General features: G+C 31.7%; 1 protein-coding gene across 2 annotated transcripts in view; it reads right to left on the bottom strand.

Moving 5' to 3' along the window:
• LOC124352714 overlaps positions 1-15,836 on the bottom strand; it is a 30,555-nt gene extending 14,719 nt beyond the window's left edge. For both annotated transcript variants that reach the window (XM_046802340.1, XM_046802341.1), the window contains exons 1-3: positions 15,723-15,836; positions 6,105-6,476; positions 5,157-5,289 (exon numbers count right to left, since the gene is read on the bottom strand). In XM_046802340.1, coding sequence (XP_046658296.1) covers positions 5,157-5,289; positions 6,105-6,476; positions 15,723-15,762 — 545 coding nt within the window. In that variant the 5' untranslated portion in view covers positions 15,763-15,836. The remainder of the gene's footprint in view (positions 1-5,156; positions 5,290-6,104; positions 6,477-15,722) is intronic.
• Positions 15,837-19,990: the final 4,154 nt, after the last annotated feature.

The following is a 19,990-nucleotide window of genomic DNA, read 5'->3' as shown; positions in this document are numbered from 1 at the left end:
CGCTTACTCAAACTATTGGCAAGCGGGAGAAGGTTATTGCATATGCGAGTCGACTTTTTACACGAGAATGAAAAAGAAATTTTCCGTAACCGAGAAAGAATGCCTAGCTCTGGTATGGGCCGTTCAAAAATTTCGTCCGTACCTCGAAGGGTACAAGTTTATTGCGATAACTGACCATCAAGCTTTAAAGTGGTTGATGAGTTTGGAGAAACCATCTGGAAGACTTGCTCGCTGGATGCTGGAACTACAGCAACATGACTTCGAAGTCCAATACCGCAAGGGAGTCCTGAACCGAGTAGCAGGACGCACTCTCCCGGTATCCGATCGACACGTCAAGCTGTGATCCTGTAGTCGGTTCAACCGTTGGTTGTAGTACCGCCAACGACAGTTCGAATAACTCTCGGAGGCAACTATCGCTCAAAACCAAGGAACCAAGGCTAGAAAACAGCTTCAGGCGAACTTATGCCCGATTGGCACTCGAAAATGCTTCGGAAGGTATCTGCAAAGTCCGAATAAATATGCAGATTACACCATTCGAGGAAAATAAACTATACCGAAAAATCGATAAATCAAGTACCGACCCAAAAACCAATTGGAAACTTTGCGTACCAGATTCTCTAATGTCCGATGTACTGAAAGAAAATCATGACAGCGCGCAACAGCTGGGCCATTTAGGTGTAAGCAAAACGATTCAGAAAATCAGTGCCAGATACTTTTGGCCTGGATGGAGAAACGATATTCGAAAATATGTAAAAAAATTGCGACACTTGCCAGAGATACAAGGTGGAACAATGTAAACGGTGGGGAAAATGCATTTCAGAACGCCCCCAAGGACCTTGGTTCACAGTAACCAGCGATCTGATGGGACCTTTACCTCGATCTCGTAAAGGAAACAGATTTATCCTGGTGTTCCAAGATACCTTTACCAAATGGTTAGAAATTGTAGCATTACCATCAGCAACTGCTAAGAAGGTGGCAGAAAAGTTCGAAGACCTTATATTGATGCGATATGGTGCTCCAGAAGTAGTACTGACAGATAACGGAACGCAATACCTCTCGAAAATCTTCCAAAAACTTACAAGTGATTGGGGAATAATTCACAAAACAACCGCACCTTATAGTCCGCAGAGTAATCCAACAGAGCGAAAACGAACCGCGTATTAAAAACTATGATTTCTCAGTTCGTGCGAAATGATCATCGTAGTTGGGATCAACATTTAAATGAATTTAGATTTGCGTTGAATACATGTTTGTAGCGAATCAACCAAAATTTACTCCGGCCATGCTCAATTTTGGCAGAGAACTTAAAACTCTAATCTGTATCTACGGTCAGGTATTAGAGAATGCCACTCAAGGTGCTGTTAAAAACCTCTAGCGAAATCGATATACATGAATCTCGAATGAACTTCATGCTAAAAATAAGGGAAAAATGTAAGCTAAACATGGAAAAAGCACACACTCGCCAAGCTCATTACTATAATCTCAGAAGAAGAGATAACAGTTTTGTAATAGGCCAACAAGTTTTGAGGCGCAGCCATACACTTTCCTCAGCGGCTGAGAATATAGCAGGAAAATTGGCACCAAAGTTTGAAGGACCATACATCCTATATAGAAAAATAGGATGGAATATATTCGAACTTCGAGATCTCCAAGGAAAAAGACGTAGGCCGAGCCCATACGAAGGATCTGAAGGCGTACTCTTCCTTGGAGGCACACTAGATCCCTGTGTTGCCCCGTAGTGTGCCCATAGTTTCCTTTCGACTAATCTGTTTTATTGTATGATTTCTTGGTTGCCCGATGTGTTTTATTGTTTTGGGCGCCAAGAGTTGCTTTAGTAGACTAGTATTCCTACAACAAATCACCTTTCTATCCCAAATTCTTCCTTGTAAGACTACCACTCTCCTGTACCGGCGTGTCTAATATCCTTCCCTTAGAGATTTTATATTTTTCGAGTTCGATTTTTGTTTATTTTTATTAGTAAAAGCGAGATTTGATTTTGTTTTTTCTAGCAATTATATGTATTGTGAAAGACTGTGCCCGTAATATATTTTAGTGTAAATTTTAGTTTTGTTAAATAATTTTTTTTGTTATGCAGATTGCAATTTGTTTTTTAGTTATATTTTCTTACCAGAATATGTTATCATTTTATTTTATTTGTTGATTAAAACATTAATTTCGTACGAAAAGAGTCTTTAGTTTGTTTCATTTCATTTCAGAAACTTTCAAAACGAATACAAGAGGAGGTTAAACTACGGTAACCTTTTTTGTTTATCTATATACAAATAACCACATTTAACTTTTTTCTTCTTTTTTTGTTTCCCGAAGTACAGATGGGGTGTAACATGTTACTTTTTTTAACATACAAAATTAAATTTTAAATTAAAAATATTCATTAGTAAAATTGTAAAATTAGAACAGACAATTTTTTTTAATATTACGAATAACGACTTGGGTTTTAGAATTATCATTAAAAGGAGCGAAATAATTATTTTACTGACGATGAGTCAGACGCTATCTGGCAGGTCCGTGCCCGCACGGATATCGCCGCTTCCCCTCCGATCACGGCGAGAGGAGAAGGCTTCCCCCACCCCTGGAGGAAGCCTTGACGGCCGATTGAAGACACAAGAGAGACAGCCAGTGACCGCGACACCGCCGACGACCGCTGCTCACCACTACTTCGACCCCTTCCCCCCCCGACCACCGCTCGCTGAACGACTACATCGCGACTCGACGACCCCCGCCGCCGATATCCAGCACCAGGTAAGGAAGAACGACCCTGTTCCTTACTAAAGTGTTTTATCTCCGCCATCAACAATTCTTCCAAATTTTTTTTATGTGAAACAGAATTTAATATTTTATTTGTCATTTATGAAAATTAATCGATCTGAAATATATTAGTAATGTTTGATGGTTATAGATTTATCTTGATAAGATAATTGTTTGATTTTAAATATACTCTTAATAATTTATTTGATATTTAAAGGTAATCAATAAATTTAAATAGAATATATTTGACTTTCTAAATTTACTCAAACTTTAATTACTTTTTCAACTAGAATTACTAAAGTTATTCTTTCTTCAATTTAACTTATATTTTGAATTCCAATTACTCAGATTATTTTTTTTGTCATTTCGACTAAATTTTAATTACTGTGTTAAAATTTTCCTTTCTAAATTTTTCAGATCTCGCATTTCTTTTCCTGGCGATCGATCTGACACCTCATCCCGAGTTTCCTTTACGAACTTTCCTACCAATTATCTCCTACCCGGAAAAAATTATAACAGTCGGGACTCGCCTTACCACTGCTTTCTTTCCGGCGATAGTACTGGCATCCTATACCCACGACTTCCTTTTATAAATACTTTCTTCCCACCGACCCCGTCCTCATAAACTAAATCTTATGTTCAATCGATGTAAATTTTTATATTAGGTATAAAGTTTTCTCGACCATCATTCTGTTGTCTGATTATTATCACATTTCTTGGCGAATCTCTAATCTACGGCGGAAATATTTTTCTTTCTTATTGAAGTTCAATCTAATTTTCATTTTATTAATTATTTATATTTTTTGTAAGTGATTATCTTTATTTTTATCCTTTATCTATTTCGGGACTCGCAACCCTTTCTTTTTATTTTTGCGAACGTCCCTGACACCCTCACCCCCGATAACCTCCATCAAAATATTTATTTTAACGATATTTTTAGTTTATTTTTTCTGGTGAACTGTGCAGATAGGGTGAGTGTTCAATTTTTCTTTGATATTCATAGAGCCCTAATATTTATAGTAATTTAGCTTAGTAGCCTTATTGCATAGTTTAAATCATTTACCTTTATCTTAGCTTTCATATGGTAGGGTAATTCTGCATGGTGTGTTATAAGTGATTACTTTGTTTTTTTTTATTTTCCAAAATTATATGCCTGAGAAAGTAAACTTGATATTTTATTTTGGAGCTATACACTTGCCTACAGAATAAATACAGCTTAGTATATTTTTTATATTATACATTCATCTAGCTTTTGCATCCCGTAGAAATATTTTTTGTTAATGGTTAGTGCTTGCTTTATGTATATAGTAGTTGCACTGTGATATTGGTGCATGGCTGGCTAATCCTTAATTTATAAGATTGTATATTTGCTATTGGTGTTATTTGAATATTGCTTTTGTTTGCCATTGCTATTCATATTTTGCTTTGATTTTGTATTTTGCTTCTACTAAACCATCATTATTTAACCGATTAATTATTCCAACCCCGGGCTCTTACAATAATTACTGTATACGACTCCCCGACCAAGTTATCAGTGGAGACTACTCAGCTTACTTGTAATTCCTCACTGACCGACGTATTAATAAACAATACAGTTTGTTTTCGAAAATCGAACTCGCTTGGAACAATAACTTTCCTAGAACAAGAAATTTTTATTTTTCTGAGCAAGATTATTTTTTTTTTATTTTTTCACGTCTTCAAAATTTTATTGGAGTTGACGTGATGAAGTAAGCCCCAAACGTTATTTTGGTAAGTATCAATTCCTTCCGCAGGGCCCTCTGATTCGACTCCTAACAATAAATAATAGTTATATGAAATTCTCGAACCCTGGAATTTTCTAACCCAGCTCGACTGGCTATCTGGCAAGTTGCGAATATTTTCGCTTGCCCCGAAAATAACATCGCAAGATCCTAGGCAATATGGCTCTCAGAAAAGAGCCTTTCTTGAGTGCGTGTAGGCAGTGGTCGCAGTGACTAAGAAGGTAAAATTACGCTCATCATTTTCTAATATCCCTTGAAGGATAGTTTTCATGAAGAGAAATATCGTAATAGTGTATCAGAATAGTTGTTTTTAGTTCTTTTAGCAAGTATCGTATACCGGAAAATCTTCAAAATAATTATTAATATCAAGAGCTTAAGAAACTCAACCTTATAGAGAGGCTTGTACAACAAGATAGTTTTAATTTATTGTTATCTTTATATTAATATTTTGTAGAATAGATTTTCATCATTAATAAAAGGATCGTGTTTAAGTGCTTAATTTTTCAATAGCTATACTCCACTGAATTTCAAAAAACAGAATAGAATAGAAATTTGATAAATAAAACAATAATACATGTTTCTAAGAATATAATAGGGATATGTTGTCTAATTTACACTATCTAATACTACCTAATTCTAGGCGTGTAAGGATCCTTGTAGAATGCTATCCTGGGTTCTGGGTAGAGGCCGTATCCTGCACAAGTCACATTAGCGCTCTCTGAATCTGCCTGGACATGAGTCATCTCCATCCGCTTTTCTGGAGCTGTAAAACAAATTTCTTTCGGTAGAAAATAGAATTTTTACTTTGTGTATAGAGTATTGCGAGTTGTTTCTTAGAGTTTATTTACAGAAACATAAAATGTACATGTTATAGAAGTATTATAATAAAAATTGCAATTTTAAGTATTTTTAGTGAAGGCTTGTTATATAGTTGTTAAGCCTAAAATTGCAACTCTAGGTTTAACAAGAACTGCAAAACAGACAAAAATCTCACACTGTATGACAAGGCCAATAGTAGTCATAAAGGTTGTAATAGATTTGGATCCAAAAGAAATACTCATTTATTGAGTCGTATTATTTGGATAAAACCGTTTTATGTTTTCTTCAAAAATGAATTTAATGGATACTAACTCAAAATTATTTTTCAATATGTTATTTATAGTTATTCATGTATCTGTTTGAATTTTTAAATTTGAAACTTATATATAGTTGTATATACATAAAGTTTACTTGACTGGTGTATATAGTGACAAACGTTAGGGCGTTAGAAACGGAAAATAAAGAACAGAACGACGTGTTTAAAAAATGTAAAAGAAATATTTGTATACGAAGAACATAAATCTTTGAAGTAGTGCTGCACACAATTTTTTTACTTTCCTTTAAACATTTCATATTTTATTTTATACACTATCTTATCAAATCTATTAATGTTCTTATTTATTTAATTGTAGATACCAGATTACATTAAATGTAATAATAATAATATTTCTCTGGAATGAGAGTATGACTACTCCCCTTGAAGATTTACACGCTATATTGGTGTTACTGCTACCACTTTTTGTTAGCTTATGAACATACCGTATACTATCATTCTCTGTATCATGAAGTCCTCGTCAGTGAAGGTGGACACGGCGCAGCGGTACTCTCCAGACAGATCTGTGGTAGGATTCAGGATGGAGAGGGCGCGGAACATGGTGGCGTTGTTGTCCGAGGCTCGGTAGTCGAGGTCCAGCCGACCTCGGAGGATACCGAGGTCTTGAGGTCGCTGGCTGGGGATCCACTGGTAGACCGGAGCGGGCCCGTTGTTGAAGAACCACTTGACCACCAACCCCGAGTCTAGCTGCAGGTCGTAGGGTGTGAGAGTGTACTGACAGTCCAACACCACCAGGCCAGAGTTGTTGACGACGTACGGAGGCACCAGCAGTGACGTGATCTGGAGGCCTTTTATATCTGAAACAATTTTAGGGGGTTTTCATGTAACACAGAATAAAAAAATCTCACTTGTCAAATTAAAGCGACAACCATTGCATTGTACCAGAAAACTAAATATGCTTGAGATCTGCTCACCATGAAATATAAACAAGTTTAAAAGAACGATCGGGGATCACCGTTGGAGACAAAACCCTCAGTTCTATTGAAGATAAAAGAGATATTTTGTCACAGGTTGTGTTTTCAAGATCGTTTATTTCAAAAAACTAGAAGGCTGCCATATTGAGAATGATCTACAATTTGTTATTTCACCTCGTCTCACAATGAAAATTGAAGGTATCCACGTTTAAAATATTGTTATTAAAATTTATAATTACAATGATTAGTAGGCCTTTAAGTGTTTTTTGTATCAATCATCTGTTAAAACATTTTTATTATTTAAATTAATTTAATATTTTATTAATTATTGCAATCTTGGGATCGATTGATTATTTTTATACTTATAAGCAATCTCAGCAATGCAATAATGTTACAGATTATCTTCCTACCAAGAAGTTGATAATTTCCTCACCAAATTTTCGAGATTCTTTTCATGATTATCCTCCTAGTAGTGTAATTTAATCCTGGAAGAAAATAAGTTTATGTTGATTATAACTGTAACATTTACTGTATTACATTGGGCCTTATCTTACATTCTGCAAAAAATATTTAAAAACTGATTTTAAATTTTGCAGAAGAAAAGTCAAAACAATTAATTGACTATTTAAGAAATAAATTAAATTTAACTATGTCAAACGATAAAAACATAAGAACAACGAGATATGTGACAAATATTAATAAATGTTATGATTGTAAGTTAACTTTATTTAGTTGATAGGGCTGAATTCTGTATGGGAAAAATAGAGCTCTTAATATAGTACAAAACATTTATATATACAATTTAAAACTAAGTGCTCTATAAATATGACAGTGGTAAACATGGACTAATGAGTCAACAGTGAGAAGACTATTATATATATTATGTGTAGGAAAATTGGGTTTAAAAGTATTAAATGAAAAACAATTATTGAGAATGCATTTTTTTATTTTAACTACTATTCGAATTCAGTTCACTTTCAATTTCGACCTCTGCAGAACTAGCGTTGATGACAATTGATTTCTTTTGTCGAATATTTTATAATCACTTTCATGATGAAATTTGTTTTGTAGGTAACACACAGAAATTATGCTTTCGACAACTGGACTGTTACAATACTGTATAGATTCGAATTATCTAGTTATTAAAGATTGATTTTCTGTGAAATATGAGTATTTGTCAACATTGCTATGTAAATTTTCTAAACAAATCAGTCATAATAATATAATTCTCTCGGCGACAAAAAGTCTGTAATACGAACTTCTAGTATTACATCAACTTTACTTTTATCTTTATGAGTTTTTAAACAAGTTATGAAACTTTTCCCCATCCCCTTCTATCACCTCCAACATTAAGCATTATAACCTCACCAAGCGCTACGCGTCATATTTTCTGTCACAAGGTGTTACAAGACTCATAGTTGCCTTTGAGCCATAAAGGAACTACTTACAAAAGAAGTTAGTGTCACAGTACTAAATTTACACTAAGTTAAGCGTAACTTTAGTCGTTAAGGAGAATTGAGTGTGTTAAAGTTAGCTTTCTACTTTGTCCTTTCATAAATTCATAGAGTATGAAATAATAACAGGTACTCAGTTATAAATATTAACTCCTGAAAGATATGTAAGTATTAAATTAATTGAAATTTTATATTTACATAATGAATGAAATTGTTTTAAATCACTGATAAAACTATCAAGAAAACTTATAGCGGAATATTTGATTTGCATGTAATTTTCTAAATAAAATGGATTACACTGATAACCAGTCAAATACTCCAATCATAATGTAAAACTATAAGTCAAATTAGAAACTTATTTACATTTCCAAGAATAATTTATCTTGCTTTATCATGAATGACGTTTGCTATAATAATAACCAATAGATATATTTACCTGGTTTGTGGGCCAAATAAAATCACTGTGTAGATTTGTTTTTGTTTTTACCTATGATTCCAGAATTAGTTCCAGTCTACATACTTGAAGCCTAGTGAAGTAGTCTCATTGTTATATATAAAAAATTTGGTAATTAAAGCCATGTTCGGAAAAAAAAACCCACCATCTACCTATAAGCTACTTCATGTTCCGTAGAAACATTTGCATGTTGCCCTTAACAAGAAAATATACACCTACATGGGTCTGAAAAAGTTGCTTGGTAGGTAAAAAAGCGCCGATTTCCATTTCCATTTACAATAATGTATCTGTAACTGATATTTCCAAAGCCATAGTAGCGTTTGCCTTGTGTTCCGATCAAGTAGGTATGTATAGAGATTACGCTAAAAATTGCATTTCTGTTAAAAAGTGACTACTTCAGACCATTGTGATTTACTTGACTTGTACATTGACTCGTTTATGCATTCTGGCACCGTAGTATCGTTTTAATTGTTGACTTGATAAAGAAAATACATGCATGCATAAGTCTGAGAAATCTTCTTCGTTCAACAGGCGTCTACTTTTATTCGTTTCTACTTTCTATTTAAGGAACCGGTATTCTGTTCAGAGCGTGTATAATAAGCGTGTTAACAAATTTTACTTCTTAGGTCATCAAGAAGTTGTAAACAGTTGCAACCCTATTCTAACCACTATGGGTGTATCGTCATGTAACATGGATTATTTATCTTTAGAGAGTATAAGAAACGTGTGTGTCAAATTTTATATTTCTAAGACATCAAGAAGTTAAAACAAAAATATAGTGTTTCGGAGAGTTACACCCTTATTTTAACCTCTATATCTTTATGAAATGAATCCTTTAGTTTTTCGTGAGCCATGAGGCATATGAGTGCAACACTTCAACTATCTGAGACAACGGACATTTGGAAAATTATTACTGAGGCAGTGAGGGTTTTGCCCTATAATATACAGATATTGTGGCAAATTTTACTCGAGTAGTTTAAATTTTTTAAATATTAATACTTTATTAAGGATTAAATTTCTTCTAGAGTTACGTTCACATTTATTTTCAACTATTTAATATTTTGTCTAATTTAGTAAACTTAAATTATATGATTTTTATTTGTATCGCTATTCATTGTGTTATTCACAGTTCAAATATTAAACGCAATTAATTGAAGAGCAAAGTTGATGAAGGTGCGACGTGACAAAAAGTAGTTTATGAGTTATTAATGTTCTTTATTTATCTCTTTTATTTTACACCAAACAATTCCTTTTGTTATTGTTTCTTTGAAGATTTTTCATACTAGTCTTTTTTACACAGGACCTTTATCTACAAACAGTAAAATAATTCATTCATTCATTCATTTACTAGTGGACGGGGGTGTTACATTATTTAGAAATATATAATTCATTTAAATTTAGTGTCCAAAATAAGATACTCGAGTTTACTTTAAAGGAATAGTTCATTCATTCACAGAGTTCAATATTATTCCCATTGAAAATATCTTCATAGCACCGCTTAAACATTTGAAAAATAAAATATGGTAGTTGCAGTAAAGTCCGTCAGTAAGGTATTTTGAGATAAACAGCCTGTTTATTCTCCAAGCTGTTCTACTCCCTTTGCTTCAATATTGCAGCCTTTTAAATTCATAACTCGTTTTTATGGGCATAGATAAAATTTAAATCAATTTTTAAAAGCTTATAACATTTCTTAAACTTTTGGTATGAACTCTTTTTGTATCTAAAAGTTGTTGAGGTATTGGGTATTTGTAAATTCCCACGAGGGATAAATTATTAATTATTTAGAAATCACAAATCTACATATTTCTTTTCTAACTGAGTCGGAATGGCTAATTTGTAAAAACGTTCAAGTAAGGATTTGTTATTCATAGGATTCCCTGTTTCCTGTATGTGGCTGTGGATACAAATGTATGTGGATACAGGTACTGTAGCCAGCACAAATGGTTGTGGATTTTGGATGTTGAGGACGTCACGTTTAGGGGAGAAACGTCACATATGCCTTTGCACAGTTTAGACAGATGTAATCCGTGCACGCGAGAACACTTTACTATGCATACGTGCAGTTGGTGTTACATTGTTGTTTCCTCGTGTGGGACGGGCCGTTGCTGTTTGTTTGAAAAGTTATGTCACATTGTTACACATTCTTCAGTTTAATCGGTTAGATCTGGCTTTCATCTTTTGTGTATTTGAATAATTGATTCGACAAAATGTATATTATTACTTTTCAACAAACAATCCATCATGCAATTTCTTTTACAAATATACCCTACAAAGCTTATTGTGTTTATACCATATTTATACAACGAAGTGCACTTATAAATCAATGAATTTTGTGGATATTTCTATATTTGAAACAATAATCCACTTATAAACGTTGTATAGTTACTGAATATTAATCGCCTGATTGTTACGTTTGACAGTTAAAATTACTAGTTGATTGTTGCCGTTTTGTACACGTGCTATGAAATTTGTTTGCATGTACATAACATTTGTTTGATGTTATTTTACAAATTATCCTTTCTTTTTAATTTGTTTTTGTAATATTATTTACATATTGTTAATTATTATTGTAGAAAAGGAGTTTGAATACTTGCTCTGCTCCTGTGTTATCCAGCCGGACGTTTAAACAGCTCTGTTCAAAATCTATCAAACCGATAATGTTTTGGCTTTGAATATCCACTTTTTTGGCCAAATTAAACCAACAACGAGCTAGGAAATTATTTGATTGTAGAACTTTTTCTATAGGTACAGAAGAGAAAAATACGAAAAAACATATAAAATGACATCATTTCAAAGTTAACTACATACAGTTGAATATTTTATTTATCAAAGTTTTTGTTTATAGTTTTGTTAAAAAGTTTCACTTGTTACAATTGTGTACATGAAATTTAATCACTTAAATGGATCGGTTTCAGCTCAATTCCCTACTCTCTGAAGAAACAATTACATTACCCAATATCAATATTTATTCGGTGGTGTTTATGTTATTTTTTCAATACCAGTTTCCAATTTTATTTTTAGCAATGATAAAACAATAAGGGGAAATCTAACAAATACCTAAAGGTTATGTCCGGTTTTTTCCCACGACTAATTTAGTGGATTACATCCAACATTATGCCAAATATATACACTCCATATTATGCTAAGTAAATACGTCCCACGTTATGCTAAATAAGTACATCCCACATTGTGCTAATTAAATACATCCGACATTATGATTAGTAAATACATCCCATATAATGTTAAGTAAATACATCCTATATTATGCTTAGTAAATGGTCAATCCGTAACCCAACTATTTCAAATGACTTGATCTCAAATTGCACATGAAGAAAGTAATTAAATAGAACCAAAATTCAATAAATTGGATCAAAAACAAAATATAAATGTAAGTCACATAAATTAGTAGTGGTTTATATGTTTATATACATTGTATAAATGTATAAAATTATTAAACTCTACTTTTATCAAAGGTAACAGTCATTTTGCCATTTGTGTTGGTATTATGTAGGAAAGATAACTTTGTATTTTTGGAAAATTACATACGCAAGTAATTAGTTATGTACCAACTACTTTACGGTTAAGTAATGAAGTATAAAAACAAATATCTTTACTTAGTCTTCTTAGTGTGGACATAGATTGAATCAGCTTCCACAGAATCTAATTTATTAAGGTTATAACTAAGGTGAGGACAATTGATGCAAAATGAACCTACCTTGTTAAAGTGTTTACTTTTATAGTTTCCCAACCACTGTTGTGTTCCAATGTACGTGTAAACCTTAACTCGTAACATCCTAATGGTGCCATGTGGACACAGCAGTATTCGTTTCTTTAAGAATCACAAAGTTTGTATTTTTGAGTAAGTGTTCTTTTGCGTACTATATTTAATTTTCCACAGAATATATTTGCATTGTCCAATCAAAAAGATAAATATTTTAACGTAATAAGGCGAAAATATTCTTCGCAATAAACACAGAAAGCATAAACTTATTTTAAGTAACTAGGTTCTGAACCTCAAGAGAATTATAATTTCCAATATCAGTTCATCTTATACACAACTCCACACTACTGTTTACGATTGTATGTTGTAGCTGTATTTAAGTAAAGAATCCTTTGAACATGTAGTATGCAAATGAGAAGTGCACATGGTGTTTTCCATAGCGAAAAGTATCTACGTAAACAAATTAGTAGAACGGATATATAAGGTAATGTAAGGAACATCATAAATAAAGTGAAATCTTTAGAATCAGTGGCGAAGAAACCGATGGTATACAATGCAGTTATCTTTATTCTCTCAACAAATATTTATAGGAGTATTGGAAAGATTTATTGTTATAGAATTACTTCGTAGTAGTAGTGACAAAGGTTGTATGTATTATATTTTTAGGTTATAAAAGTGCTTCTTCTAAGCCTCATACTAGTTAATATATAGGAAGCCTTTCTAAAAATAACGTTTTTCATATAAACAAATAAATTTGAAATTCTTACCATGTCATAGATGATAAATAAATTATTTTATATTTATTACAAGAATCCAATTTTAAACTTTATACGAGGTAGGTATAACATAAAAACAGCCAATAGGTCACAACAACCATCATAAAAGGTATTTTATTTAATTTTACAATCATATCACTTAAAAGGATGGAAATTCCATTTCTGTTAGTCTGTCTGTTGTCTATGTATCCAAACCATATCTCAAAAACGAAATTACATATTATAGACTTGATGTTTTCACAAAATTCATATCTGTATAAGATAAAACTGAGACCAATGATGTTGCTTGTCTAGGTTGAGCGAAGGGTAACCATAATGATCTTTATTCGTAGAGTTAAACGAAAAATAATAGAGTGAAAGTAAATGTTTAAAAACCAGTGACAAGATTTGATATCTGCGGTCTTTGGCGTTCTAGTATCCTAGCTCACGGTAATTAAAGTTGTTACACTGCTTTGAAACCTACTTGAATAAAAATGAGAATCGTGTGGCAAGATATGTCGAGAAATATTTTCTCTGTAGACAAACTTTTGCATAACAATTCATTTTTAGATAGACATGGATGTGTTTATAAAGGTACATGGAATTCGACAGAGCGTATTTTTTCTGTAAATTTCTATATAATTATTATTCTATGTCCGGCTAATCTGCCTACAGGACAGTTAGTAAATTTAATGAGTTACAGATAGCATGCAACCTCAGCAAAAATAATTACGTAACACGTGATGTGGTTACTTGTATTTTGTTACAATCATATATTTACAACGTTCTACGACTAACGCTGATTACAAAAATATGTTGTTTTTGGGTTTGATGTGTTTTGTATTATATGAGGGAATCGGTGAATTATTGCAAGAATACTAAAACCAGCCTGCCGTTTGATAAGTTATGACTGCCGCTTATAGGGTTAAATATTTTCATACCACATTTTGTACACATATTTAAATGTATTTTTTTCACAGTTTTTAGTTAGCCAATATGATATTATAACTAATCAGCTGATATTCACTCAATAGAGTACTGTCATGTTTAAGCCATGTAAACTAAAGAACTAGAGAATGGAACAAGACGTCGGCTATTTTCTTCTGCCTCAATATTGAAATAATGGGTTCATATGAGTTAACTAGATAAGTAAATTGAAAATAACTCTCCGAGCAACACAAGGTTTTAGTAATCAGCTGTTTTAAAGTAAACAAAAATACTCTTATAGTATTAAAAATGGACTATTGGAAGAGGCTCGTGGTTGTATTAAAATCCACAATAGGCACATCTAGAGTGTAAGAGGTTTCGATTGATAATATATGTATATATGTGTGTGTGTGCGCGCGCGCGCTCCTACTTCCCTACACCACATCAGTGGTCAATAACACGTGATTAGTAGAACTCTTGAAAACTAAAGCGTCCAAAACAGCTAACTCCAAACAAATCACCCTTGATAACATGAGGTCTTTATTAAAACAAGAGTACGATAAAACGTCACACACATACCTTCATGTCATTTTCGCGCTCCATTAAAACTTTGCAAAGTTAATCTTGGTGAACTCTCAGTTATTGAAGTTTAATATGCAGTTTAACGTATGTTATATATTGCAGTATAGATTTATAAATTATTGCGTTCGTAATTATAAATTATTTATTTAGGCTATAAAATATTTTCTTGTTTATAGCAATGCTCATCTTAATAACCTTTTATCGAGTAATTTTTGGTATTCCCATATAATGTACATACATTTTAATAGAAAATACTTAGTAAAATAATAATAATATTATTATTATAAATATGATAATTAGTAAAAATAATTTATTTATTTCAAAACAGTAGGAGTTTTCTTGATTTATTTAGGATTTTATTTACCTACACATTACTTATAAATTTTAAGGTCTTTTGGATATGAAAATACAGTTCAAAGAATTCATCAAATAAAATATTGTGCTTTACGAAAAAGCTTCTTAGAAAAAGATTTAATCATTATTTATTGTTCGAGTCGTATTTTTAAAATGTAATTTAGAAATACACTGCTTACAATACACAAACAGTACAAATACATTTCATGCTTTAGATATTAACTGTTAATCAGAATTGAACGGCAAAGTTTAGACATTTAAAAAAATCATACATTTTCAGAGCTACTTCTGAGAAGCGTCATAAACTCATAAAATTAACATTGCTTAAAATAGTGTGGAACTTGTTAAGTATTTGTTTACTTCTTATATAAATGAAACTATTTGATATCTAAAATTTTAAAAACTTAAAAATCATATCATTTGCATACCGGTACGTATTATTTACCATATTTATCCTCTTGACATGAAAATAGAAAGTCTACCTGCTACGATCACGAATATTTAAACTTTTTAAGATTTTGTATTGAAACCTGAAAACGAATCTTTTTTATCACTAAATGACGTATTTAGTACATCTCTATGAGGATGCGTCCTTGAAAATACTATATTTAACCAACATTTAATGATTAGTTTTACAAATTCAGTGATACGTGTAAGATATGTGATTTTGCTGAAAAAACACACATAACTTTGAGTGCCAATCTAAGAACATGTATATTTTTTATTTTTAAAACTTAGTCACTAGAGTATTATTTTTAAAATGTAAATTGTATACAAAAATAGGGGAATTCACTGAAATATATTACTTATAATAATATTACTGTTGGTACAGAATTCAATACATAATATCCGTATTTTGATTTATAAATGAAGAGGACTTACGAGCGCAGAGGATTGCCAAGAAGGGGAGTAAGTGCCACATGCTACATAGTGCACTGCCACTCACTGACTGTCCGGCCGTCCGTCCGTCTGTCTACCACCCATCGCCACCCAGCGCCACCCTGCCACCCCCACCACATGTTGACTGACTTCTTATCTGACACCAACAAACTTGTTATCACGGGTTAAACGTCACTCGTGTCAACGTTGTTGTCTTAACGCGAGAATAAGCTCAACTTTGTTTCGTTATCTCATCTAACCATTATTGTTGGAAATCATATAAATTGTTTATTAGAAACATTATTTCTAAATTAATAATAAATAACTTATTATATGTGTGACTTAATAGTTTGTCACGTTTATGAATTTTATTTATGTAAATAACATTTAATAACGTATACAATATTTAAATTGATACGTAAATATTATTCTAAGAATAAATTTCTAATTTTCGTTTTATATGCCATATGTATGATTTTTGAAATATAAACTTGTAATGAACCTATCGCCATATGAGCCACTAACAGTTTTTTAAGAAACATATTATCCTGATGGAGAGTATATTCATCAATAATTTCCAATTAGCTCAGCCAATGGCGTAGTGTAGTGAGTCTAGCGGCTATCGCAAGATAACCGAATCTAATCCATGGCAATGTCTGCTAATTGGATGGTTAACCGCTGAGCGATCCTGTCCTTCCAAGCTGCCCGACTGCTACGTCATTGGTGGTGGCTCGGAAGTCACTTTTAAGCCGTTGGTCCCCAGGTTAAGTAAACCCTAACTTCTTCTTTTAAAGTAGGACATCCTTTATTTTATTTAAATGTTTATATTGAAACTCTGATAGCACTGATTGCGCTCGATCTAACCAATACATTTTAATTTACAATAAGTTGTATATTATTTTTATATTGGTTGATCCTTATATTATTATATTTATGTAGGAATCAATGGGAAATCTTTTTCTAGTGCTGTTGTGAATATGGGGTACATTGAAGTTTAAAATAAACTAATAAGTTTTTAGGTATTTTGTCTTTCCAAGACTATAAGGCCTATTAAAGGACACAGCATCTGTAATCCTAAATCTGTAATTGCCCATAAAGCATCACTGAGAATTTTGAATTACTAAGCACACGGTCGTAGGCCTTCATATTCTGTCACTATAACTTTTACTATTTTTATAATCCTATTTCCTGACGTTTACGTGTTCAAATTATTATTTCATTATGTTCCATATCCAATTATTATAATTAATTCTTTATTCAAAGCAGCTGTGACACTTCATCACTATAATACTATAAACAATATTTGACCCTTCCAGATTTCTAATTGTTAATCTCTAATCCAATTTTTTGGTTTATACCACAAATAATTTATTTATATCTTCTATAGGTTATCTTGTGTCTAAGATGTAAGTACAATGATTTACAAAATATTTTACTACAGACCAAATGAAAATCAGTTTTTTGAATTAATAAGTATAATATGAATGTTTATTTGTAAATGAATTATTTAATGGTTGAAAAGAGCTTACATGTGTGACAAAATTATTTTTTTAACATGTTTAATTTCCTATATAATGTGTTACAGTCGTTAAACGAAAAAGTATTTTGGCTAACGATGCAAAATTGTTTTTAATTAGTCCCTAAACTTTCAATGCCCGTGTTACTTATAAGCATTTTTAAAGAAAGAGTATATCAAATGTTTTACTTGAATATTTATGCCTGAGATGATCTTAGTAGCTTATCGATTTTCTTGTCTTTAAAGACAATCTATGCTTATTCAATATCTCTTTAGATTAGTCAAACGCTTAACGAAACCATATTATTACTAGACCGGGAGAAAAGCCAAACGCGATGTTATAAGGACGGTTCTAGGTAACCGAGTTAAACGAAGCGCGGGAAGCAAACATAACTTCGTTTGCAACGGAACTCCGCATAAGATTTGCAAACTGTCAGTAAACCCTGCATTGTTTGGTCAATATTTATGCAAAGCGATTCATACTTTAAAAATAATGTAATAATAATTTAAATGTTTAAAGTAAATATTTTTCATTACGGTACTTTGTTATTAAAACATTTTATAAATATAAATAAGACGAATTCGAATCTATATACAGTAAATGTGAATAAATAGGATTTTATTAAATATAATTATAATTATTTTAATACATTTTACTACATAAATCAGATTTATTCCTTTAATATTTATAAGATCTTTTTAATGATACAGAATATTTAAGATGAATTTTAATGAAAAAATAAAATTAAATATGAGTATATATAATTTTAAAAGTAATTAAAATATGATTTTGAACTTATATTTTGGGTCCTATTTTTTTACAATAAACATTTCAAAATGTTCAGCATATCAGTCAGAATTTCACAGTAGGATGTTACCCTATAAACTCTTTCTCCTTCACATTATATGACGTGACACTGAAACATTATTTCATCCCTTTATTTTATCACTATGCTTTATAAAACAGTTCCTATGTAACTGTCAACAATTAATAATACTGTTATACAAATATTTGCACTACACAATATGGTTTGAGTGACCATATATCTCTTTCTTGAGCAGTTATATATTTGGGTGCTTGAATTGTTTTTTAATGATTCTTAAACTCTTTAAATCAATTGCGATCTTTCCCATTTGCACACCGGAAGGTATAAAATCAGGGGATCTAAGCATATGAAATTGAAAATAATTCTGCTTTTAAAGGAGCACATTGAGAGTACAAATAAAAACTTTTAAACATATAGCGATTTACAATTATTAAGATTTCAGTAGTAGGTGTTATTGGAATTTTAAAATATTTGAAAAAGCTGTAAAATTTTTTAATAGTTAATGGGCAACTAAATGTATAGTAAATTATTGTGAAAATAATATAGCAGCTGTTTTACTATTCCTTGGCTTTTCTATTTTCTAAATTCTAAGTTGATTAGAGTGAATATTTAACTGAATACAATAGTCGTGAGAAATTAAAACATTATTATTCCGTAAAAAGTTGCTTGCCATTTACTGTAAGATTTTTTAGATTACACATTAAATTTTTTTAAACCAAAATGCCTAAAGTTGGTAAAAGCGTTTCTTTGTGTTAGTATACAGTGTTATGAATATTAGTGGAAGAACATTAAATTTGCATTATTAATTTGCTTGTACAGTCTAAACTGTAGAACGTATGCTGTAGATTCGTAAATACTTTCTATTTTCCTTTTTTAATAAGAAGCCGATCCACTCTTAAGCCTAACTCTGCGCGTCCTCATGGACCATTGGGCTGTGCGAGGATCTTATCAAACAGAATAAAGGGGAGAGTCGATATAGTACAAGGTCGATGGTATTGATCAAAAGTGCAACGGTCACAGACAGGATTCGAACGTGCGCTATCTCCGCTAAGTCCGACATCTTAGACCGCTTGTCACCGGAACTCACAAAATAACTATATATCATAAATTCACGAAACTATATCTGTACCAAAGTTAGAATCTACTAGTATAATGTAATACAAATATCTGTACACAACACAGAGTTTTTAAATTTTACTTTTAATGAAGTAATATCTTAAAATTATGTATTAGATTCCTAACATTGGAGGCACAGACAAACGTTTCTCCTTTACGAACTATGAATGTAACTCTAATCTTTAAACAAAAGTACACAACATTCGGTTAGTTAGTGATAAAATATTAAACAGTAGAAATGGTCTTTGAGATAAAACACAAACGTATGAGGCATAATCGTTTTTAGCGACATTCTTTGAAATAGCGTGGATATACATAAAAAATTCATGCCATAAGTTTGGTTTACTTTTTTTTCCAAGGATGCATTTAGTTTCATGTAATGTAACATGAACCTAGCATTTTATTGTTTGTTGTTCAATATAAACATCGTTAAAATAATTGCATTATATTAACTTCGTCTAAAACCTTTTTAGATAAAATGAAATTAAAATTGTTTTAATTTGACACCATAAATGGGATAGCAGTGAGCAAATATTAGTATATTAAAAAAATCATATCTCAAAGCATTTCCTTTTATACAAATATTACAAGTATTTTGCAATAAGGTTTGTCAATCGTTTTTACCGTCCATGAGTACTATTGTAATGAGGTTGGAATACATAGTGTTATTGCGTTTAAACCTGTACAGTGTTCTCCCAAATTTAAGAATTTTTTCTTTTCAATTAATTTTTCATTGGAGTATGAAATAGGAGAGGCTGAAGATTGGATTGTTCTATATTTTCTGAAAAGTCTGCAATGAAAGTTTATACTGC

The sequence above is a fragment of the Homalodisca vitripennis genome, chromosome 1 (assembly GCF_021130785.1).
Source record: "Homalodisca vitripennis isolate AUS2020 chromosome 1, UT_GWSS_2.1, whole genome shotgun sequence".
Classification (NCBI taxonomy): Eukaryota; Metazoa; Arthropoda; class Insecta; order Hemiptera; family Cicadellidae; genus Homalodisca; species Homalodisca vitripennis.
This window is presented reverse-complemented; position numbering and strand designations above follow the sequence as displayed.